We start from the raw sequence: 25,518 nt of genomic DNA, 5'->3' as shown, positions 1-25,518 counted from the left end.
CTGGGACGCGCTGAGATGACGGGGGCTGCAGGGGAGCCCCGTTCTGGCAAGGAGAGGAAGGGGCTTGTGTGTGCACAAGCTGCTGGTCCCGAGTAATGTGTGGGCAGCTGTAGGGCAGAGGCTGGGGGGAGCCCTGTCCTGAGCATCTCCCTTTGCAGTCAGTCAACATCCCTGAGAGGTGGCAGCCGTTCCGGATCAGATCTGAGGTCTGCACCGCTGAGCGCCTGCCAAGGGTGGCCTAAAGATGCTTTAAAAAGACAACAGGAGTGAGGCAAGCATCCAGTGCTGCTCCCCCAAGGGTGCTGCCTGTCCCATTTATTTGGGGTCACCCCTCTGCTTGATCAGTGTCCCCCTGAGCTCATGCAAACCGTGCTGCAGTGGGGAGAACCAGGGCTCTGACTGGCACAAAGGAGTCCCAGCAGCCTGAGGGAAGGCCAGGTCCCACAGGCCTTGCAACAGCCCTTCTCCAGCCTCCCAGCTCAGACTTGCATTCATGATTTACTTTTGTGTCTGCCCTCCCCGTGAAAGCATCAGCAAAGGCATTAATTAGTTTCCACTAGGGGAAAAGCCCATCTTATCCTGGCCCCTTTGGATGCCTGCAGCTCCCAAAGCTGGGCTTTACCCCTTTCCTTTCAGGTGACTGCAACGGCTCATCTGCCAAAAAATCCCCATCACCGCCACGGGGACAAACCTTTGTCTAGTACGACCCTGCTCAGCACAGCCAGGATGTGGCCCCTGCTCATCCCAACAAGTACCAAACAAGAAAACAGAGCCCAGAAAAGAGAGATGAGAATAAATATCCACGAGGCATCAGTGCTGACACCGAGATGGAGAGCTGCTTGTGAGTGCCAAGAGCCAAGTACATGGCACTACCCGCTCCTGACACTCCCAAAGAGCAGCCAAATCATCAGATGGAGCTGACACTCCGCACCAGCCTCCCATCGGTACCCTGTGCCCAAGGCACAGTGCCTCCTCTGACAACCTGCAGCCTGAGCAGGGGAGACTCGGCTCCTGAGGAGCTGCCTCTCTCTCGAGTCTGCATGAAAAATAGGACCTATAAGAGCTAGGGAAGAAGAGACGATACCAAAAATCACAGTGGCACTAACTAAATCAATTTTTAATAACTCCCTCCGAAGTTTAGCTCAAACTCAATTTTTGTCCTCCAGAATTTGGTCATTATTTTGTAAAATATTTGTCTCCCTGCAGCGGCTGCCTAATTTAAAGGCAGCAATCTGATTTCTCCCCACACTCCCCAAGCCTCAAAACCAGCTCTTCCAATAATAGACTGGGTTATGAATTAGATATAATAAAATACACTCAACTGCTCAGATCAGATACGGGAAAGTTTGGGGCCATCAGCCACGTCCTGAGGCTGAATGTTAGAGTTAAATGACTTTCTGCTCAGTTCAAACTGGCCTCAAAACACAAGTAGTAGTATGGTGTTTAACAAAACAGGCAAATCTGCAGCGGAATCTGTGAGCAGGAGTTTGCCGACACCAACAGCAGAGAGAGCATCATACCGTGCACAGGTAGATCTCTGCATCCCTCGCTCACATCCCTGGACTCTCAGCCTTGCCTGTGTTTTCCTTACTGGCAGCCCCCGGGGGCACGTAAGAGGCAGAGGGCTGCTCACTACTGGCTGGTACCTGCAGCCTGGACCAAGTAGGAGGCACCGCTGAGCGGCACCGCAACCTCCCTCTGCACAGGCAGGAAGAGCCCAAGGGCAAGCGACTCCCCTGCTGCAGCCAGCATGCCACCAAACAGTGACAGGGTCACCCCCATAACTACCCCACTCTCCCCTCTGTGAAGGACAAACACTGCACACGCTGGACAGGCAGGGCTCTGCTATTTATTGAGCTCTAGGTTTGTATGTACACCCATTTACAGTGCTTGGTTCGGCGACAGCGTGACAAGAGGACGTGTGTGACAGTCTTCCCCAGCTCAGCCTTGGATGACAGCTGACCTCAGGAGCTGCTCCCAGGCACAGCCTGGGCTTCTCAGTTCATCCCAGCAAGGGAGCACCATGGGGGAGAGGAGACCTTCAATAGCTGAGCCCAGAGTTGAAAAGCTGAAAATCCCAGAGGTTGCCGCGGCAGAGGCAGACTCATCCCCAACTCTCTCACCTATCTGTCTAGTCTCAGGCTAAGCGGGATCGGAGAAAAGGAGGCATGTGGACAGCTGGGTGACTCAATGTTCCAACAGCAGCGATGCTGGGGCTGCACCTCGGAAGCAACTCAAGCCCCCTTCGGGAAGAAACTCCCCCCCTCAGAGGCGAGATGGTCTAGCAAGACCTCCCGACCCATACAGACAAGTGCCATGTGCTGCAAACCATTTTTACTCATTTTTCACTGGAGAAATGGCCTCCTTCTACATGTCCCAGCCTGTTCTCAAGCAGAGTGATTTTAGGGAGCCTGCTTGCTCTCCCAAGCACCATCCCCCTGACATGTACACATTTCCACGCACCTGCATGGCAGAAAAGCAAATAAGCGCCTGGCTTAGCTGATAAAAGCCAGACAATTCTGTGCTGAGGCAAAGTATCTTCTGTTGGGAGAAGCCGGTGCTCCCAAGGGAAATATACGGTCTTCATCAGCGGGTGGCCAAGGACACAGCTTTCAGCTTCCCATGCTCGTGGCAGGTAAAGAGGAAACATTAACATAATTAACACACGCTAGCATGAATAAGCCTTGCCTAAAAATGGCTGAAAATGAGCATGACATTCACATCACTCACACTAACCTACGAGGCTAAGAGCAGGACTAGGCACTTTTTTTTAAAAAACTGTTTTCTAGAGAAAAAAAAACAAGTGGATCTGGGATGTAAATAACTTCTCTACTTCAGTCCACCAAGTCAGGCCAGATCCTAACATCACTGCCGGGAGCTGAAAATGCATGAGCAGGGAACGGGTGTTTATGCTGCGTATTCCTGAGTTGGCAGCCTGACACAGCACTCGGAACAGGCTCCGCCGGACCTGGGCACCTCTGAAACACTGGCTCTGGAGCAGAAAGGTCTGCCTGTGCCCCAGAGCATCATCCCAGAGCTCTTCCTTAGGAAGTTCTCAGCAGACTGTTGCTGCAAGTCGCTTGGTGAAGACAGGAGGGCAGGCGAGAAAGTGAAGTAACTACTTCTCCAGCTGCATTTTAACTGCGTGCTACACACAAGGGAAAAACCAGGGACTTCTTAGTTCATGAAGGTCACCAGGCACTTGCAAACATGTGCAAGGCAGACGTTCCTGTGAGGAAGAGGAGGATTGTCGCAATGCAGCCTCTGATGGGCAATAAGGGGAGTGGGAGGAAGGAGTCAGCTTGTCCTCTGCCCCATGAAAATGGAATATCTAAAAATGTCCCTCAACCTTAGAAACAGCAGAGACAAGCTGGGCTACTGGAAGCAACAGTAACCCCAAGCAGAGCTGGTCTCCAGTTACGAAGTGCTCTGTCTGATGACCCATATTCTTGCATACTGGCTCAGACTGGACCCTGTAAGCCAACAGCCTTGGAGGCAAAATTTCTCCTTCTCCAGTAATCCAACGGCTTGGTTCAAGTGACACCTTCTGACATCAGGAGCCAGCAGTGAGCAGGGCCTGCTCCTTGGGGAAACTGTTTTACACCCCAAAGTCATTCCCAATGGGATGGCAGTGGATTTGATCTACATTGCGGGAGGGCAGGTTGATCCAGGCTGACAGAAAAGAACAGCCCTCACCTGGGATCAGAGAGCTTTCCCCATAGAGCAGGTGAGCGATCTCAACCCAGAACTGTCTCACACAGCTGGACTGGTTTTATTATTTTGGTTGTGAGCTCTCCCCAGCTCTGCTACAAAGGTTTCCAGTGCATCTTCCCTGAGGCTGTGGAGGGAATCTCCCATTGCTATGTCACAGGAATAGCTGCCCACCCCCATGGCACCTTACAAAATTGCTTCCTCCTCCTCCTCAACATGCCGATCATCTCTCCTCAGCCCCAGTCCTGTTGAAACATATGCCTTTGGGATCAAACACACAGCAGCAAGGCTCTCCCCTAGAAGAAATGAAGTCCCTTCTGCAGGAGGAAGGCAAGGGACAACCAGCTGCAGATCTGTAGTGTCCCTGCCCAGACAGGCCCGTCTCTGGTCAGCCCTGCGCAGCGGCTGCGTCCCTGCTTCAAGAGATCGTAGAGAATTCCTTCAGCAGCAGTTCCTGGCTCAGAGTGTTGAAAGCAAGGTTCTTCCTCACGTTGATGCTGATGGACCGAACCTGACAGAGATAAAACAATATGTTTTAGCCAACGGACTCTTCCTGGCTCCCCGTGAGCATGGTAGCTTTGACACTGCTGATCTCCAGGTTCAGCATGAAACCATTTTGCATGCTGTTATAGCCCCAGAGAACTTGCTGCAGTCAGCTCTCACTGAGACTCCAGCTTAGCAAGAAATCCCTGAGGATAGCTGCTCCCTGGAATAACAGGAATGTCCATAGTGACATCCCAGCAAGGAGAGTAAATTCCACAGGAGACAGGGATGGGAGAGGATGCTCTGTTTGGATGCATGAGCTATGGTTTGTTTCCTGCTCTGGGGCAAAGTGATGGGGAAAGTGAGCACTTCCAGGTTGCAGCTGGAAGAGCATTTTCTATCAGCGCCCGCTGGAGTGCCAGCCAGCATTCTCCTGGATGAATGCAGTGCCATGGCCTCTGTCCTGCTCCAGAACCTGCAGAGCCAAAGATACGGAGTCAAGGAAAGGACAGAGGCCACGCTACTGTGCTGTAAACACAAATTATCACCCAAGCTGGCAGAAAACCATGGGTTCAGAGCCAGCTGTGTGCATTCTGTGCTGAGTGCCTTACACTTGAAGCTGGCTCACTAGCTGTCTCTGAAGAAGAGACACCTTTATCCCTTAACGATGCCCAGACTTCTGGTCACCCACAGAGACTGCGAAGAAGAGCTGGGCAACCCTGTCGCACAGCAGCTTCCCTTCCCCCTTCCTGCCTGCAGACTCGCTGGCCGAACACGCAGGCCCCAGACTGGGCTCAGTCTCAGCTGCACTCGGCAACGAGAAAACAAAGTCAAACATCATCTGTGTCAGCGACTGTGCAGCAGTGACAGAAAGCAAAACTGACACAAGCTCATCCAAACAACGGGATTACAGTTCCCAGAGACTCGGAGCCTGTGATAAGAAGGTTGTTGCTGACCTGGTTAGCGTTTTGTGCTTTTTAAAAGCACTGGGGGATGAATTATATAGAAGCAGAACGAGGAATCCAGCACTGGGGGCTGGAAGAGCAAGTTAGCAGTATTTATACTGCTGAGGGTCCCACTTGCTGCCCTGGTGAGAAAAAAAGAGGGGAAGGGCAGAAAGCTCCCAAAAAGGCAGAATGCGTAAGAGTGGGAAGCAAATCAAAACATGGAAGGTTAAGAGGGAAAGCTGTGAAGTGAACCCCAGTGAGCCCCATTGCACAGACCCTAACAACCCGAGCAAGCTAGCAAAGATGTCCACACTTAAAGTCAGAATATTTAAGTTTTATGGCATCTGCAGAAACCACAAACTCTCCTTCATCAGGATGCTTGGCAGAGACCCCATGCGTCTTCGTTCCCTTGGAGCACCCCCCCACCTCTCTTCTCTGGGTGTCTTTTGACTTACTCCATACTGAAATAGTTTGGGATCATGTCTTGTAAGATAACCACAGGTTATAGCCTATGCCAAGTGCCACTGCAAGTGGTCTCCAGAACACTGGTTTGCACTGGGCTGTCTCCCTGCCAGGAGAGGAGACGGGAGCCCCACTGACAGGATTTGGTCCCAGTCCCACCGAGTGCTCCCTCCTCAGGGATCCAGTCAGTTCTGACAAGAGGGGAACAACATGGCTAAACAGATGTGGAGAGTCCTCTGCCCTGGGGAATGTGCTGCCTGAAAAAAAGGGGCAGATGCTACACGTAGTGTAAGCCAGGGTCCTTATTATGACTACAAGCATTTCTATGGGTCCCAGCAACAGAAAGAACAAGCAGAAATGAGCTCCTGGCCTCAGGAACTGCTGCCAGGGGCCAGACACCAGCAGTAGAAGATGCCCAACTTGTATATACATCAAAGTCTCTGAGAAGGGTGCAGCAGCAGTCTCTACAAGCCCAGAAAGGGAGGCTGGAGTGGCACATGATGAGAACACAGAGCTTAGCAGAAATTGTACCTATGGGGTAGAGCACAAGAAATTAAGCCTGTTTAGTTTGCAAAGAGAAGGTTTAGGAGGAATAGAGCAAACACTCTCCAATATGTAAAATGAGGTCAGAAAAAGAACAATGAGTAATATTTCTCTGGCTCCCCAGAGATGGGGTGAGAAATACTCAGCTTAATTTAAGACAAAGAAGTTTTACACTGGAAAAGAGGAAATACTTTTAAACCTATGGGTTCTGAGGCAGTGGAGTAGATCACCTGGGGCCAAAGTGGAGCTGTTTTCACTTAAAGACAGCTTCAGGTTTCAAGAGGAGCTTAGACACAAACTTTGGACAAGAACAGTCTAGATGGACTTAGATCTGCTTTAACACAAGTTGGGGAGAGGAATGGGCTTGATAACAACACACAAGATGACTGTGACGTTTCTACAAATCTCTGCCCAGCGTTTCTTCTGCTGTGAGAAAGCGGGCAGCTCTGAGCCAACCAGCTTAAAAGGTAAGAATAGCTCAAATTAGAGTTAAATCAAGTTATCTCCAGTATCAGGGCTCAGCACAGGGAGCCAGAGCTCATCTCCCTTTTGGGGTTGGAAGACCAGACAGTGACACAGGGAGGTGTCAGCCTGTAACAAGGATAATCTTCAGAAGCTTCCTGCAGTCTGGCTGAGCTGCTCCATCCACGAGGCTACACCTCAGGACTCCTCCTAGCTCATGGTGCAGCAGGCAGCCCAGGCCTGGCTGCCAGCCTGGAAGCTACCAGAACTCTCTAGAGTGGCTTACACAAGGGGCCAAAATGAGCCTCAGAAAGTAAGCTCAGAGCTTTAACATTCATTCTGCAAGGAAGTAAAAGCAGAGCACGTGTCCTCTCTTGCTTCTGTATGGAGCATACTGGAGCACACTCGGGCCAGAAGAGCTTTTAAAATTGTTTTCTCCCTATTAGCAGCTTGGATCACATTTAACCCACAGACTTTGAAGAAACGGGAAATGCATGAAATGCTGACATCACCTGGAGAACAATGAGCAAATGAAAGAATGGATGAAGCAGTGGCATTAACCATGTGAGGAAAACAGTATTCAGCTCTAGTTTTGTCCCATTATAGCTGGACATGTGCAACACTGTACAGACACTCCTATTTCACAGCAAGTCCCATCGATTAAACCTGTTTCAAATCAACAAGCACCTCTTAAGAAATTTTACAATGGGAGGAAGGTTTACACTGACTACTACATCTAATTAAAAGTCAAATTAGTGTAATTTCCCCTGCAGAAATCAATCCCTAATCAGACTATTTTGAGACTCTGCTGAAACCTATCCAACTGCAAAGACAGTTAATGTTTTGCAAAGATGCTGAATCTCTTTCCACACATTCCTCCAGCTGCAACACAAGGGTCCAAAAGCTCACATCCAAACCATTCATTCTATCAAAGCAGCACAGACCTCAAATGACATCCCTGAGGGTTCAAAGGAAAAGAAATAAAAAGTGCTAGAAAACTTCCTAACTTCCTTCCTTTAGCCCCTCAAAGGCAGCACAACAGGCCAGAAAACCCAGTTGATAAAACACTCTGCACATCACCTTCCACCACAATGTGGCTGCAGTATCGCAGGCCTTTGAAAGCTTCTTTGAAAAGGGAATGGGAGAAGAAAGCAGATTTTTCTTTGGGATTAGCAAGAAAGAGCAGCACTGAGGCAAAGCCAGAGAAGTGAAGCAGTGCATTAGCAAAGCATGTCAAAGGAGTGAGAACAAGATTTCTAAGCATAAAGGAGCCAAGAGAATGGCTTGGGGAAGTTTCTGCTCACCCACTTAATGAGAGCACAGAGAGACGAAAAGGCAGCCGAAAAGGAAAATGGCTCCCGCGTGTCATTCCCCACCAAGAAGGATTTGCTTTAATGCAGTCACACAGATAGAGATAAGAAAACCAGGCGGAATCTGGAAAGAATTATTTGCAAACAGATCCTGTTCAGGAAGACCTGATGAGACCAGCATGAGTTTGGAAACCACACTGGAAACCTGTCGTTCACCACCAGCCCCGCTCCTTGGGCAGAGCTCACGAAGAAAATTGCAGCAACTTCACTCTTCCCTCTCCATGAAATCCTGCAAACCTCATCAGTTAAACGCAATGCATTGGGTAGGGGGATATTATCCAACGTCAGACCAGCAACGGAAGCCAAAGTAAAGACTCAGAAGCCTCGCAAAAAGGAAGCCAAGTACCTGGTTTGAAGAGGATATGGAGAGGACAGGGCTGACTAGGGCCTTTTTGATGAGCTGTTCAAACAATTAATAAAGCCATCAGTTACTGTGCACCTAGAGGAAAAAACAGTGTGGAGGATGGGAGGCCAGCTGGGTTTGCTGAAGACAAATCATAACATATCAGGTTGATTTCCCACTGTGTTGAGGGAACGGCTTAATGGAATGCAGGGGATTTTCTGTAGCTGTGAGTAAAGAACATTTAATAGGGTCCCAATTCTCAGGGCATCTAGAGAAATGTGGATTAAACAGATTCACAACTGGGTCAAATCAGCACATTTAGACAGTAATTATTCAGGCTTTCATATGCTCTTGAGAAGAGGGTCCCAGGGGTACCTGGACGGGCAATTTTCACAAGGGAGTTGAGGAGGGACTGGTTTATGCTAAACAGATACTTAAATGATACAAAATTGGGATTTTGGAAAAAAAAAATCAGGCTAGGAAGAATATAATTTTAGCTGAAGTGTTTTGTAACTGTGATGATCTTAGGACTGAGAATGTCATTTTAATCAATTGGCATGATCAGCCTAAGCTTCTGCCAGGCCAAGTGGAAAGTGGGGCATGCAGGAAGCAGTCATGTGGCCAAGAGGCTGGGGAAGGAGATGCTGGCTGAGGAGGGCAGGAGCCCTTGGGACAGAACAGATGACAACAGAAACATGAATGCATCTTATTTCCAGGGTACAGTAATAGGAGAAGCCCGTGTCACAGGAAGGCTATGGCCAAATTTCTTTTCATGTATTCCAGATATGGTATCAAACAGCAGGCCAGAGAGACAAAAACAGGCACAAAAGAGCACAGAAAAACGGCATGAAAGTGATTGCAAGTGGTTTTGCCCGTATACTACCCAATGGCAGTGCTGGAATGACCCAAAAACATTAAAAAGCATTCTGTAGAAGGAAGCAAAACCAATTCAGGTGTGCTTGCTCTGGAGCAGCGTAGACAGAGGGAGGTATAACATTCCCAAACTCATGCAGACTCGTGACAGAGTGGGCAGGCATCAATTACTCATCAATCAGCAAGGACAGAGCTGGGAGAGAGAATCAGCTCTCAAACTGGTGGAGAAAGCTGCCAGAGTTAGAGATCTCTCCCTTCCCTGAAGCGGCAATGATTGAAAAGTGAGGAAAAACAGGCTCCCCTCAGATACCAGCCACTACAAAAACATTGCCTCCCTGGTGATGCGGCCGTTGGACAAGAAAATGTTGCGGCAGGGCTCTCTGGAGCAGGGTGAGCAAGTTGGCCTGCTGAAGAATATAACTACCAACCCAAATTATTTGGACTCAGTTTTGTCTTCGCTACATTATTTTTGTGGAGCTTCCTACCATTAGTCTTCTCCTCTGGCAGAAGTAGACATTTCTAGGAAATGCCTTTGCTTTCTTTGCTTGAGAATCCTATTTTGTGAGTGATGGAGGAAAGCAACGAGCAGGCACGTGTTTCACCAGTATCACATATTCTGCTCAGTCCCATACTTTGTGGTCCCCTTAACAACAGCAAAAAGGCTAAGTTGTTCTGCGTGATAAACCCAAGGTGGGAGCAGTCAGCTTCTCCACCATGCAAATTTACCACCACAAAGCACAGTGGATCCCCATGGCAGAAGGGACAGAGAATGACTGACCGGTTGCTGGCCTGAGCAGTCTGGTGGTTCCTTCCCAGCCATGTATTGCAGGGCAGGGAGCTCCAGGGAGCTTTCATATCAGTTGAGACATGCAGTGTCTCTTCAGATCCTATTCCTGCCCCATCTTTGGAGGCAGCCCAATGGAGTAACAGGGCTGCTCAGCTATACCCCAAATGCCACTGCCCAGGCCGTAAGCAAAAGCTTTGGAAAAGCATTGTTGATTCTGCAGAATCAAGGCAGCTTACCAGCTCTTTGAAGAAGGCAGCCTCTTTATGCTGCTCTGAGTAGCGCTCATACTGGTCCAGTCCGTCCTGCAGTTTCAGGGTCAGTGTGTCGTAGTTGGACCGTACCACTTCCAAAACCTGCCAGAGACAGCCAAATACAGCAGAGGAGTCAGCATCCACGGATGCCTCGGCATAGGAGGAGCAAGGCTGAGAGAGATCACAGCTCTGGCACCTGTTTTTGCAACATACATGGCCTTAACAGCCAATATTTGGCTCATGACTAACAACACGGAGGTGGGCACTAAAGTCTTCCTAATGCCAGTAAGGAACAGCCCTCAAATTTACAGAACTTCTTCATTCATGGGAAGAGTGGATGAGCCTATGACAGCAGCAGTTTTCCAAATACTATTATGTCACCAGGAGAAGTAGACATGATCTCATTAAATTAAGCAGCTAATTACCATGTGTACACACAAATGTAACACAGTAGGCACTATGCAAACACAGGTTTGCCTGACCCCATGGTCCTCCCAACGCTGGTTTTGCCAGCACACCTCCCTCCTGGCTTGCTAATCACCATTCACAATCTGCTAAACCACCAGCTTCTACAGCTGCTCAGGTCAGCTTCCATACAGAGCGCTGTGCTTCTCTCCTGATGGGAACAAACTTCTGACAGGCACTAAGAGAAGACTAATTCTGGTACGGACTCTGGTTTGGAAACAGATGGAGACAGGAATCCAGGTCTTCCTGCCCTGGAGATACTTTATTATCTGCCTTCCCCGCAACCAAAGCACTCCAGCTTATATTACTGCCTTACTCTGCTCCCAGCACTGGGCTATACTCGTAAATTCATAGTTACGCATCTCCATCCTATTGAACTATTCATTTTCCTAACTAGGGAACATCAAGAGGGACTCCCACAATGCTTTTTAGCTTCAAAGCATTGCATGGACAGACACATTCCTCAAAGCATTTGTGAGATGGTAAGTAACGATAATCTTCCTACCAGGAACCATATAGCTCAGCACTCCTGGGCAAAACATATGCTTGAAACAATTCTCTTAAACACATGAACTTCTTTCTTAGGCTGTTACCACTTGATCTGAGAGCTAAACAGAAGCACGGACAAAATATCAACATCTGAGGTTTGCATTACGGTAGCCTCTGCTCATGAAAAGCCTCAGCCAGGAGGACTACATAGTACAAGGTGCAAAGGAAGAGGACTCTACCCCAAGGCATTCACAATTCAGGAGAGATCCTAAGAAAAGCATTGCAGAGGGTGTAGGACAACAGTGAGCAGAACAATAAGGAACCCTTCTACTTCTCCTCTTGTCCTCCCAATAATGTAAACACTACCCTCAATTGCCCTTTTAGGCAGCTGTCAGCTCCTGCCCTTTACAGGACTGAATCGTGTCCTTATATCCTTTACTCGAGGAATCCTAGACTTGCTTAGGGCTCCCTTCAAAAACTTATTTCCCTGTCTTGTTTTCCCCAAAACTTTGCATGTGGCAGTGGTACACAGAGACACTCATGCAAACACTTAGAAGCAGGCTAGGGCCTGAGGTGGCAGAAGCCACAGGGCATGATCCCAATGAGGACTGACAGTAAAAAAGGGTCCTAGAAGTGGTTCCCAGGTGAGATGGTCACACAGCAGAGTCTCTTTGCAGCTCAGCTGTCCTCCAGCATTGCAGAGGCAAGCTAGGGGTAGCAATCAGTATTTTGCAAGGTTATTTACAAACAGCCCGTCAGCGTTCTGCTGCTGCAAAAGCACGCAGCCTCCTCTCCAGGACTCATTTTCTAACGTTGCTTGTCAGCTCCACTGACAGAGAGGAAGAACCCCCTGCAATGACAGCCATCTCCAAATTCAGCCTGGCCCTCTTGGTCCTGTGTGCAGAAGCTGTGAGAAGTATCACAGAGACAAGAACAACGATGAAAGAAAGCCGCCTGGGTACAGGAATAATTTAGTCTGGGATGCAACTAGCCACTAGGGATGGAGAGTAATAGCATAATGCGCCTTCTTCTGAGCAATAAAGAATCTAGCAGCTTGCATGAATCAGAGGGCTATCCTCCTGTCAATCTGAGGAAGCCAAGTTGACCAAGATTAACAAACTGCAGGAGAGAAACCCTGTTTGAAAGGTGAGGAGTAGAACATGCTTCTCCAGCAGTAACTCAGAGCGGAGGCATTTTACCCAGGGCTACCCCACTTCCCCAGGAGCCTTCCCTTGGGCCCCTCTTCACTCCCCTGTGCCCCCATGTGCACAGCCATGTGTAGTGCCATATGGGTGTGCCCACGTACACACCTCTCCACAAAGAAGCAGGATTCCTCCTTGCTAGCTCTGAGTACAGATCTCTTCAGATACTCAACAGGGGCATCGTCAAACCACTGTGAGAAGGAGTAAACTCCGAGGGCAGCAGCGAGCTCTGTAAGCAGTATCCTTTAAATTAGCCCTCCTGTGTCACCTTTGAAAGGCAGCTAAGAACTCAGTTTGATACTCTAGGAGGAGGACAGGGAAGGAACAAGAGGCCCCAAAGTCTCTACTGTGTTACCCACTACTTATCGTAACCTCTGCAGTGGACTTGAAATCAGCTTATCCATTTAGCTATGTATTTTCATTGGCTTCCACTCCTTATCTCCTTTAATTATGAACTAGAACTTAAAAAGAAAGGGTAAGTTAAAAATAAACAGCTTCTCCTCACTGCCTGATAATTTCCCTTTCTTGCTGCTGCTGAGAAAAAATGCTACGTGGGATCTGAGATAAACCCACTCACAGATCATTTCACTTCATACCCTATAATGGATAGGAACTGTTACTGAGATTAGGACCTGCCATCCTGGAAACGATTTCATCTGCTCTTTAACATGCAGCTGCTAGACAGAGGAGAGGTTGAAGAGCAGCTGAAGGTATTAAGAGCATCTAACATGAAGGTTTGAAAGGCATCAGCTTTCTACACAGTTGACAAAAAACTCACATCCTCTGTGTAACAGAAGATTGCATGCTAGCATCCTTCACCCTTCTTACACACTGCTTTGACTTTAGCTCAGGAAAACTACTGCAGGAAGAACACCCTTTTGCGTTAAACACACGAGATCTTTATCTGCACCTTTCTGTCAGATACAAGAGAACTACAGGAATTTACTTTTGAGATTAAAGCATTTCTCCTTCAAGGTCTTGTCCAACCTGGTCTTCCTAGAAGTCTCTATGGCAGACTAGAAAACATCAATTCCAAGATGGTGAAGTATGAGTAACTTAAAAAGGAAAGGACTTTTAGCTGGACTCTCCCACATGGGTTTTAAATAGTCATTCAGTTTTTTAGAATCTCACGAGCAGCTGGAAGAACACCACTTCTAGTGTCAGGCAAGGATAGAAGAAAATGGACTGTAGATGATTTCCAAGGAGTTTCTCAGCAAGCAACAGGGAAGATAAGATGTGACACTCCTCAGATTGCAAGGATAAACATGCAGGGCAAACTATTTTTTTAAAAAAGCTTTACTGGATCTTTACAGTGGAAAAAAATTAAATGAGGAGGAGTCACAACCTAAATTGTTTTTTGTAGGTTACCTTAGGGGGATCAGAGTCTTAAAAAAGCAATATGACAGAAGTGAGCAACTCAGACACAGTCAATACAAGAAAAGTGAAGGCTGCTGAATTCCTTTCCTGCAGTTACCTGTGTCAGCCCTAGAGGATACATTTGCTCATTTACCCCACTGCAACAAACCAGAAGTCAGTGGAGCTGCACCACTGCAATTTAAAGATAATTTGCTATCAAATTAACCCCCTGCCCCACCACTCACTCACTGACTGCTTTCCAGAAGTTCCAGAGAAATGGTAGTGATTCAGGTCCCTGCGTATGTACGTACAACCTTTCAGGAGCTGCTCTGAACAGCAAGCGCTTTCTGCGGCACTTGGATTTCAGCTTCCTCCTGCAGCTACAATTGCCCATGCCCCATAATTCTCCTTCCCCAGTAACACCAACAACCTGTGAGTAAAGGCACCCCCCAGGTAACATAGCAGGGGGGCTGGCTTACAATGGAGGGGCTGACGTGGGGCTCAGCTCTCTGCAGCATCCCACCCATGCCATGCTGTGCTGCTGTACCCAGAGGAACAAGATTATTTCACAGAGTTTTTGGCTCCTTACTTTGCTGAATCCACCAGCTTACCGCTCCCTTGTAAACTAGATGGACAACCTCCGAAGGGTCAGTGGACTCTTGCAGACACAAGCTCTGGAACCAGTTCCCCCAGAACCAACTGCCCCTGCCGTGAAATTTTCTGCATTCAAAACAGACTGTGCTTTGCTGTACCACTCTCTACACACAGGCTCCTTCCTTACTGTACCAGAGCTGTTCCTCTGACTGATGCTCAACTAACTTGCTGCACTCCCCCAGGAGAGACTGGACCTTCTGGAAGAGCCTGTTGTGGGTAAACAAGGGGATTACATGCAGCAGCCTCCGATCCCCATCCTGCCCAGAAGAACACGGTCATGGTAAGCAGCAAAGCCAGAAAAAGAGCTGCACCAGCAATGAAATCTAACGGGCAACATGCAGAATGAGGGCCCTTCTATCTGGCAGACATAGTACGCTTCATTGCTTAGTAACATTTTAACCTGCAGAATCTTTCATCATCTGCAACTGCAGTCTCTGCCTTACTACAACATAAAATTAGAGAGTGCCACCAATTCACACCACCCAGCAAAGGACCTGGTGGTGGGTAGGTTCTGGGAAGCATGGACGGGTAATGACAGAAAAATAAAGGAAAAACAGAAGCAAGAAGAAAGCAAGGTCTCTACACTTTTTAATCAGTGCAGGAAAGGACAAGAATGCAATCAGTCAGCATCACCAGCACCTCACTAAAGCCTCTCCATGCCCATAAGACAGTCATTAGCTACCACGACACGGAAGCTGTTGGAAAAGAACTGACTGAATGATCTCACATCAAGCAAAAGCCAAAAAAACCCAACCCAACAAACCCCAGGTTAAAATGCATTTGCCCCCCACACCAACTCCGTGTGGCTCACAAGGCTGGGACAGGGGGAGGCTCTCCAGATCAGGCCTAGCAAGCCCTCACAGGACGGAAAAGCTGGGCACTTCTGTCCCAGCTGTCCCATGCTGGAGCATGGAGCAGCCTGTCTATGGGGCATGTAATGCCCTCACCAGCACTACTGCATGGACATGGCATAGGGGCCAAGAGCAGTTGGGGATAGACAAACATACCTTCTTTCCTCTCCACAGAAGTGGTGGAGTCCCTGTCGTTGCTTGTGTACCACAGAGGGAATTATGGCAGTCACACCTCTGAAACCTAGGCAAAGCCCAAGATACCACAAGCAAACCCAGCAGTCTGGCCCCTCAGCTCAGAGGATGGAGGCTTTAGGAAGAGACATTAGTGTTTCCCTATTCTAGTAGAAGCCTGATGTGTATTTTACAGTGGAGTCCTCAAACTGGCTTGTTTACTCCAGGCTTAGTACAAATCTTTCCCTTTTTCTCCCTCACTAATCTCCACAAGCAACTCATAGTCCCTGAGTGTTTCTCCTAGTGAATTCAACTGAATAGCAACATTTCTCATTGTAATGAAAAGGCTGCTGCCACCTGGACTATGAAGAGGCTATTGCCTCTCCATAACAAAATGCCAGATAATTGACATAAATTTTACAGTAGTATCTTCTAATTAATACGGAAAATGATTTTTTTTTTCCAAATGGCATCACACTTCTCACAGAGCAACTTAAAAGTTGCTGATGCAGGCTGGAGTCTTTGCTGGAATTAATACCCAGAACTGCCAAAGACAAAGCACATAACTAAATAATTAGAAGTTAAATAAAACCACACACACGCAGCTGCCACATTTCCCAACAGACTCTGCCCAGACCCCGGCTGCACTCATCTCCTTCTCCCTTTCCTCTTTCAGTGTCTGCAGGAGCCAAGTTCAGAGAGAGGATCCACTAAGACTGACAGTGCCACGCATGTGTGCTGGAAGCAGCTGCCATTCACTCTGGCTTCAAGAAAAGCACCCACCCTCAGACAAGCAGCAGCACAGAGCTTTTGTCTGACCCAACACTACCTTACCTTTGCAGCTGTCCCAGAGCTAAATGCAGTGCTGATGCTTCAACACCATCCCTCACCCCCAAGTTGATCAAGCCATGAGTATTAATTCCATGTTCATGAATGCTAAGAGGAGGAGGATGTTACTATGACAGTCTAACAACTCAGATTCCCAAGATATGCTGTGCGTACAGCACACATCTATGGATCCAGAGGATGAAGAGTGGGTCTGGGTGGACGCTGTGGGAAAGACAAGGATCTGGGCTTGAGACGCAAGTGTAGTCATGCCACATAGGTGCAAGATAGGCAGCACATTGTCATTCCTCCTCCAGTGCCCCAGATCTCCTGCATCAAGCAGCTGCTGTTTGTACTACATGCAAGTGAAGGACCTATGGCCCTCTCCTGCTGCGGGCTGAGAGCGTGAGGCTGCTCAGACTAAGCCTGTAAGACAGCCCCCACCAGCTCACACAACTGTTGGAGTAGGAAGCAGCATCCTGTCTGCCTTGAGGGCAGGAAAAATTCCTGGAAGGAGCATTTTTCCAATAGTAAAACACTCAGCTAGCCCAAAAGATTAAGTGAAAGCAACCAAGAGCAAATTTCTCCTCTGAGGTATGAAACAGGACTGCACTGATGCAGAATGCAACGCTGGGCAGTAAGACAAGAGGTCTGTCCAGGTCGTACGGGGGAGAAAGGTCTGCAGAGGTGGGTGCAGCTGCCCATGAGCCCCAGGATGGCACTGGGCCATGAATACATGCTCCAGTCCTTACTGTGGAGAAACACAAGCTGATGGGAGTCAAGACAGTCTCCTGTTCAGTGCCTGGAGCTGGACAGATGGACAAGGCTGAGCAGCACACAGCAAAGATGAGAGAGCCAGGAGACAGGGAGAGAAGGTACCTCGCCCTGCTTGCCACTGCTAAGGTGAGTGCAGGGACCCCTTGCACACAATTCCCACCAGGTTATTCAGACACTTTTTAGTTTGTGTTTGCCAGTCTTCCTCTGCTCAGCTCACTAAGCATTAGCCAGGACACACTATGTCTAGGAGCCTGGGAGTGAACAGGCTTTGCCCATCAGTTTGTTCTTCGTCCCTGCAGTCACTCCCGGCAGTCCTGCTGTACCCACTGCACTACTCTGTGCCCAGCCAAACACGAGGAAAGACTAACTTTCCACGTCCCAAATCCTTCCTGAGGACTGCTTTTATACATTTGCACTTGAGTGGCACTGAAATCCAGGCCTTGCCACTTCTCTACACAAGGCAAAACGTTTTGATCGTACATAAAAGATGATGATGATGATGATGATGATTATTATTATTTAGCAACATCAAGAAGGGACATTTGCCACCCCCTTTTCCTCACCTCAGCATAGAGCCATTCTGTCAGGCTCAGATGATATACAGTAGCTCAGATGTTTGTTCAATGATCTCACAGAGATCTGTGATCTTTAAAGGAACAAGCCTACAAAGTTGACAGTTTCTATCCATGGAGTGGGAGGGTTCAGTTACAGTCTTTCTCCTCTGCCCACAGGTGCCTCTTCTAAAGATAAATAATTCATAAGCTCACTAAAGTGACTGTCATTCTCTGAACTGTGCTAGCAGAAATGGCATCCCCTTTTGGGACAAGAGTAATCTGCTCCAGAAATGTTTTAAAACCACAATCCATGAGAAGCCTAAGGTGTTCAACTCTATTTAATGGTGGGAAAAAGCTCACTGATCCAACCAATCTGGAAATCACACAGCTTTCAGAAACATCCCAAAGCCAGAACTGTTATCCAGCTCCACCCAGCTGTAAATGCACAATGCAGTGCCCATTCCAAGCTCTGATGGGACAGGCCTTCGCAAGATTCAACAGTTACTTTAAGAAGCAGAAAGGCTGCAAAGTAGGACAAAGGCAAGTAACGACAGAAACATATGATCACAGAGACCAGCTATGTGCACAGCTTACAGGAGACTTAATTTGTAAAAGGTATAGACAAATAGAAGATATTAATGTGGTTGATAACCCTTGACATCCCTGTGTAGCCATCACTAGGGCTAGGGAGTCCTGTGCTAGGAGTACGACACCCTCTGAGCTCCAGGAGTCAGGTAGCTGAAAGCCTGCTCACCTCACCAGAAAGCCTGTGCCATGAATCCTTTTACTACAGAGTAATTTCCAGAAGTCATGCCTACACACACATGACAACTCCCATACATGTTAAATGCACTTTGCTCAACCTGTTTGGGTTTGGAGGACAAGGAGCAAAAATGCACTTAGCCTCACACTGCTTTTTCTCAAGACCAATCTGCTTTTCTCAGTTTCATGGATGGTCTGTGGTTTTATACTAACCTGCACATCCCACTTAGCACAAAGAACCTGGCGCTCTCTGCGGGAGTCTGGGCTCTCTTTCCCAAACTGCAGGGACAGGCTCTCGAGAGGAAATACAGGAGGCAATTCTGTGTCATTCATGGGAGGAGAATGAGTTCAGTGGGTTCCTGCCAAGTGAACGAATGTTTATGTACTGCACAACACTGGCACTTCCAAAGCCCAGGCAGGGAAAAAGAAGTCAAAGATACTGAAACAAATTATCTTAAAAATTATCAATTCATAAAATTAAGCACCCTCCAGAGCAGACTTTTAGATCTGGATGGGGAGATCCGCCAGAAACTGAATGAGGTCCACTAAACTCGCCTGTTCTTAGAAATTTTGTGAGGAAGTCAGGCAGCAGCCAGGATGATGGCAGGAGCATAAAACTCAGAGATAGACAGATTTGCTATTTTGGAGTTACAGCCCATTTTGGAGCTGTGAACCCTTCTCTCCAGCTGGTGGCATTTATGAAAACATTTCTCACTGCTAGGTGCGTAAGAGCACTTGCAATTCTGCCAAGGCTTGAAAAGCACTGCAGATAGCTATGGACTGGACCGTTAATTTTTTTATTTCCCCATTGTGCTTACAATTAACTTAAGTGCTGAAATGTGATGGGCTGTTCCAGGAGAAACTTTTTATCTACCAGCTGCATTCTAGCGCAGCAGTAAATCAACTGCTGTCACCAAAACATCAGACAAGAGGAAGAGAGCATCCTTACGCTCACTGTGCATATTATCCGTTCAGCCTAAGTGGCTAACCAGCATTCAGCAAATGAATGCTGTGATTTGTGTACAGCTTTTGGTGCAATCCTCTATTTACAGAAGACCTTGTCCCCCTGAACACAGAGAAAAAACAGTCAGCAGCAGCTCTCCAGCACCAGTTAACTGACCAAAGTAAGACCAGTAACCTTGGTGCCCAAAACAAGATGAAAGAGTTTTAAGTCATGAGCTGCTGCTCCAGCTGAGCTGAGAAGCCAGGACATACAAAGCTGTTACAGAAGTCAAAGGCAGCTACAATAACCTAAAAAACAGTAGCTGAAGATTTTAAGAAATGGTCAGAAATAAAATCTTTCTAGGGCCAGCAGCCAGAAAGCATCCTGGCAAATGTTGAAACTCAAATACACAACTTTCAGTTCAGATTGCCTCGACGAGGTGACAACAGGACACCTGATGTACACCAGAGGAAACTCATTCCTAGTAAAGAAATGCAAATTTCCCCAGAAGACAGTTGGCTCAGGAATAAGGCTGTCTAGAGAACAGATTAAGACAGGGTATGCAACAAAAAAACTTTTCGTTCAATCAAACCCCAACAGAAGCAAGTGGACTGTTCCAGTTCAAAGAAACCAAAATCTAATTGTGCCCAAGGGAAGAACAACGGGGAGGCCTATTCTGGTTATGGTCTAATCAAACATCTGCAGTCATGAGAGGTTTCTGGAACTATGTCACCTGGTCAGGTTCACAGGAATCAGTAGGGGATCCAAGAGAGCTTGTGCTCCTCACACAGCCACCACAGACTTCTACAGGATATAAAAACTGACTTAGAAAAAAAACCTCACCAGGACCCTGACTTGAAGATCAAGACAAATGAAAGGAGAACACAGACACTCCAAAAAGCCATGGAGCTTGCCACACATTTGATTTTTCTTTTTTATTCTTTTACAGCAACTAGCAAGCGAACGGCCTCTACAAATGCTACTAGTACAGCCCCGGGTCTTACACTTGCTGAGAAAAAGAAGATGCTAACCACCTAGCTCATGACTTTTTTTTTTTTTTTTTAAATGATCAGAAATCTTGTTAAACGTGGTTTGCACAACATGAATAAATTTAATTAAAGAAAGCAGCAAAGCTAAATAGCAATACATTAAAAAACTGGCCACAAGCCAAGCGGATGCTGTATATTTAAAGCAAGTCAAAACAATATAGGACATGCCAGAGAAACACCCAGTTAGGACTGGGGGAGGAAGGTATGCATTTGGAGGGGCAGAGCTTAGAAAGATCGGTACCATAGCTCCTACTTACATTTAAGCAAATAAATAGTGACAATAGAAGGCCAGCTATTAACTGCACAACAGAAGCGATAAAAGGCAGTAATGCAGTGGCCTGAGGAGATACAATGAAAAGGCCAAGAAAGAGGAAATCCAGAGCTCACCTGCCTAACTGACCACATGTGGAAAATGAACTCAAGTCCATTCTAAGATGGGGAAAACCAGAACTTTTGAATACAAGCAAGAGGTCTGGATAGCCAAGAAATCGGATGAGCAAATAAGTGTTTGATTATCTGTACTATTTTGCAGTTCTACAATATCTTTTCTGAAATAAGGGCACTGGAATCGATAAACAAGATTTAGAACATGGGTTGTCACAGACTTACACAGTGACAACACAGTACTCCTGCTTTATTTTTGTTCTCTCTCTAATAATTTCTAATTCTTTATTTGCCTTTCTGACCACTTTTGAGCCTTGAGCCAACATTTCCAGGCTTACCACAGTGACTCCAAGAGTCCTCTCCTGCATGGCAATATCTAGAAGCCTTTACTACAGCTTAAAGACTTTAAGAGACTTATAAATTCAATCTGAAAAAATTCCTTCTAAAGATACAGCCCAAAAGAAATAGATCTACAGTCAATTGGTTAGCTACAAATAGCTGTAGCTACAAATAGCTAGGAAAAAAAATGTAGTAGCAGTATGCTAAGATAGCTAGTTAATAAGGAAAGGTGGGCAGTGCTTGGAAGTTTGTATGACTCAAACCATATAAAAGTTTTAGCTATTAAGGCTTTTGCAAATCTGGAGTTGGAACAGACAGCTATAAGCTGCTGGATGATCCTTATAAACAGAAAATCCTGTAGTGAAAAGGGAACTTCAGTTGCCAAATGTCTGCTCTAAGGCTGCAGTTCCGAAAGTGGTTTAAGTCAATCCAAGTGCAGGTCACCTAAACTGCAATGCAAAGTCTGGAGTTCCTCCTTCAAAGGCACTTCTTGCAGAAATAAGGCACTCTAATGTGCAACTCAGAAGTCTCTTCATTCTGGACACAAGCACAGAGGGTGCTCATGACCAGGCACAGTACTGACATCAAGAGTAACTGAGAAGGCAAGAAGGAACAGAGATGACCGTGCCCTAGAAACTGAGAATGCAGCTGTACAAGTTAAGTTTATCAGAATTATGACAGTGATGAAATTCCTACCAAGGAGATGGGATCAAATCTGTCCCGAACAAGTGACTCCTCACAAACCCCAGACATGCTTTTGGATCCTACTCTAATCCGGATTGCACAGCTGGAGGAAAAGGAAAGGACAAAGTCTGTGATGAGGGCAGAAATAAGAGAACCAAATAATTTCTGATATGACATGCTGAAAGAGTGAAGCTTGTTAACAGTTTAATTTGCTAAATTATCCCCTTTTGTGCTGTTGGAATGCATCATTCTTTTTAAACTCCATCTAGGCAATGACCAGAGCTGAAACAGAATGAGATGGTTTATGCTTGGAAGCATTCATGGCCAGCATAGAAAATGTCTTTTGCCTGTAAAAACAGAGCTGCTTAAAGTTGACTGCTAAGTTAATTCAAAAGGAACATTTAAATGGCTAGCGGGACAGCTGGAAATACAGAGGCTACTATCCAAGATAACCACTAGCAAGAGCAGGCCCAATCAGATGCTAAACTTTGTGGGCTGAGACACTTCTTGACTGAAATGGAGATGTGCAGGATAGCTGGCCAGCAAACAGTCAGCAAGGTGAATCTGAGAGGGAGCAGAGACTTGGGCATGGACCACATGCAGAAAACAGGTCAGAGGTTTCTGAGAAATCAAATGGTCTGCCTCTTATTACTGCCCTTCTCAGGGAAAGAAGTCTGTGTGCATTCTTTGAAATAAACACAGAGGCACCAAAAGTTGCTGACACTCAGTTATTTCTAGTCATTTCTCCTTACACCCAACAGAAGCAATCAGGGCCCAAGATAATAGCTATGTCTCTCAAGAAGGATTCCTGCCACGGTAAAGTGGCATCTTGCAACCCAAAGATATTTGGAGGACAAAAAGGGCTTGTGTGTCTGGGAACTTAGTGTTTATTCCTGCAACATTTGTTCCGCTTATATCCTTAAAGCATCAGACCTACCACCTCTTCAGCACCAGCTTTCTCACAATTCAGACGCTCCCAGCAACAACCCCAAAACGGCACTGAGGACAAGTCCCTTCAGAATGCATGGCTGGGAAGAGACTGAAAAGAGGCATCTTACCTCTCTGAGAGCGACGGTGTTAGCTCCACAGAGGTTCAGATGCTGGATGGGCAGGAAGGACATGACACAAAGTGAAGGTTTACTGCTAATGGGCCAGATAAGATTATTGTGTTGGCTGTATGCCCACCATTGACATTCAAGGAAAAGGTGACTTGTGCTGGCACTGGACCCATTCTCTCCAAAGATGAGGAGAACAAAACTTATGCTTCTTTTCCAAAGCACCTTTAGCAGATGAATCCTCAAGTTGAGCTAATCAGTACGCAGAGCAGCAAGCTGGAGAGCTACTTGTCCACAATGCCTGCCCTCTGAATCAAAAGGCATGCACCCTTTGCTGTCACAGCTCTAGACTGAACCGGCTGGCTACAGAGATGGGATGTATTTGTACACACAGCACTACTGAAGACGGGCAAAGACGATGCCGCTTTCTTGGGGATAAGGAGTTCATTACCAAGGCCTCCACTTTCTCTCTACATTTCTCTTTTGCCATATTCCTGGATAAGTACCTGCAGGATCTGTAATGGAAATATCATCTCCACGGTAATTTCTGCAGTGCTTGGAGGACACCATTGTTCTACAGCCTAAAAATCCCTGTGTGAGGATTTAGTGCTCCCAAGTGCCTCTTGGACATCAAACGTTTTCAAAGCTATTAGCTCTGATGGGTTTTTGGATAAGGCTCAGGGAAGCCACTCGCTCAGTATTTCTCATAAGGAAAAGGTAGCTCTGATCCGGTAGAATAAAAATTACTGAGAAGGAGGAGGAGGAAGAAAGCCCGCACAGCTCACATTCTCTGCAAGCAAGGAAATGAGATTTGATTTACTCCGTGATTCTGAGGTGTGTTCAATTTCAGCTTGAATTTCTACTGCATAAATTCAGCTTGGCTGAGCAATGTCCCCATTAGACACTGTCCAAAGCAATATAAGGTGATCCACACAATGATCTTTGAAGCTGAAGGTTCAAAGCCTTAGTGAGGTGGGGTTTTTTTAGCATATTTTGCATATGCAACCCACAAACCTGTGTCTTCCAAGAAGTTAGAGGAAGACAATATAAAAAAGCAATTAGATACAGTGCATACACAGCTCCTCATCGTTGCCAATTAATCAAAGCTCACTGGTTAAATTTCTTCTTTCTACACAGCAGAAAACAACTCTGGGTCTATGTTTTCCATGATTCAAAGGGATTAGATGACAAGCAGAAGTCACTCACTAAAAGGACTTAAGGGCTTCAGTACAGGGATTAGTAACTCAGCTGCTTTTCCCCCACATTTTAAAACCATTAATTTGTACTGCATCAGCTGGTAGTTTTATTTGCACAACTATTTTTGTTTTAATGGGAATCTTAAACTCTGCTCTTCCCAAAATGCTGCTGCGTTGCCCTCTTGATATTATTCTCATATCTGAATTTTTGACTATATTTAAAAGAGGTGTCCTGGTTTCAGCTGGGATAGAGTTAATTTTCTTCCTAGTAGCTGGTACAGTGCTGTGTTTTGGATTTAGTATGAGAATAACATTGATAACACACCCATGTTTTAGCTGTTGCTAAGCAGTGCTTACACTAGTCAAGGACTTTCCAGCTTCCCATGCTCTACCGACTGAGAAGGCTGGAGGTGCACAAGAAGCTGGGAGGGGGCACAGCCAGGACAGCTGACCCAAACCGGCCAAAGGGACATTCCATACCATGGGACGTCATGCTCAGTATATAAACTGGGGGGGGTTGGCCAGGGGGCGGTGACCGCTGCTCGGGAACTGGCTGGGCATCGGTTGGCGGGTGGTGAGCAATTGCATCGTGCATCACTTGCTTTGCATATTCTTCTATTATTATTATTACTACTATTTTACTTTATTTTATTTCAATTTTTAAACTGTTCTTATCTCAACCCACAAGTTTTGTCATTTTTACTCTTCTGATTCTCTCCCCCATCCCACCGGGGCGGAGGGGGAGCGAGCGAGCGGCTGTGTGGTGCTCAGTTGCCGGCTGAGGTTAAACCACAACAAGAGGATTTCATGCTTGCTTAGCAAATTTCTTAAGAAACTGCACCTTATACTTAATACACACAAGTTCAAGTTCTGCTTGACGTTTCCTGACTAACCAGGCATATCAGTTGAGCAGTGTGGTCAGGAATTCAAAACCACTAGAAAGCAGCTTGGGTGGAAGCTTTGGACCAGGTCTCTGCATCTCCAACTCGGTCTCGCATTTCAGAGAAGCTCTACAAAATCTGGAGTTTGCATGGATTTGACCACATAGTAACACACTTTTAAGGTGGGATAAACCATAGGGGTCCATTCTCACCCTGGCTTAACACAGAATAATTTGGTACCACACTTACCCTGCTAAGAAACCAAGTGACAGAAGTTGAAGGGGGCCACATCTCTGCATTACCCTGCAGAGACTCTGATCTTACCATTCTGAGAACCATTCACAAGAGAGAGTTTCAGTGAAACAGTGCTATAATTTAACCCCAATGCTTCTCCCACCTTGGGCTGTATGAATAAAACCCAAAAGCAAGTCTGCAGGTTGAAAAATTCAGGTACTTGAAAGTTTTGGGGTTTGTTGTAAGGCTACAGTAGTCTAAGCTGGCCTGACTCACAGAAGACTCAATTCCTTCCATATGCCTTTTTAAGGACTGACTTGTGACTGTTCCTAGAGCTTTTGTTTGGTGCATTTTTATAAATGGTAATAAGTAGAGCTGTTCACTTGGTTTACTGCTTCTAGACGACAACTGCCAG

The 25,518-nt window shown here is 46.7% G+C and overlaps 1 protein-coding gene across 3 annotated transcripts in view; it reads right to left on the bottom strand.

Annotated features, from left to right (window-relative positions):
- Positions 1 to 1,822: 1,822 nt before the first annotated feature.
- ARMH3 (armadillo like helical domain containing 3) overlaps positions 1,823 to 25,518 on the bottom strand; it is a 130,414-nt gene continuing 106,718 nt past the window's right edge. For 2 of the 3 annotated variants that reach the window (XM_076338886.1, XM_076338885.1), the window contains exons 25-26: positions 10,218 to 10,334; positions 1,823 to 4,222 (exon numbers count right to left, since the gene is read on the bottom strand). In XM_076338886.1, coding sequence (XP_076195001.1) covers positions 4,130 to 4,222; positions 10,218 to 10,334 — 210 coding nt within the window. In that variant the 3' untranslated portion in view covers positions 1,823 to 4,129. The remainder of the gene's footprint in view (positions 4,223 to 10,217; positions 10,335 to 25,518) is intronic. The other variant, XM_076338887.1, reaches the window with a different exon arrangement.

The sequence above is a fragment of the Aptenodytes patagonicus genome, chromosome 5, assembly GCF_965638725.1.
Source record: "Aptenodytes patagonicus chromosome 5, bAptPat1.pri.cur, whole genome shotgun sequence".
In the NCBI taxonomy this organism is placed as follows: Eukaryota; Metazoa; Chordata; class Aves; order Sphenisciformes; family Spheniscidae; genus Aptenodytes; species Aptenodytes patagonicus.
This window is presented reverse-complemented; position numbering and strand designations above follow the sequence as displayed.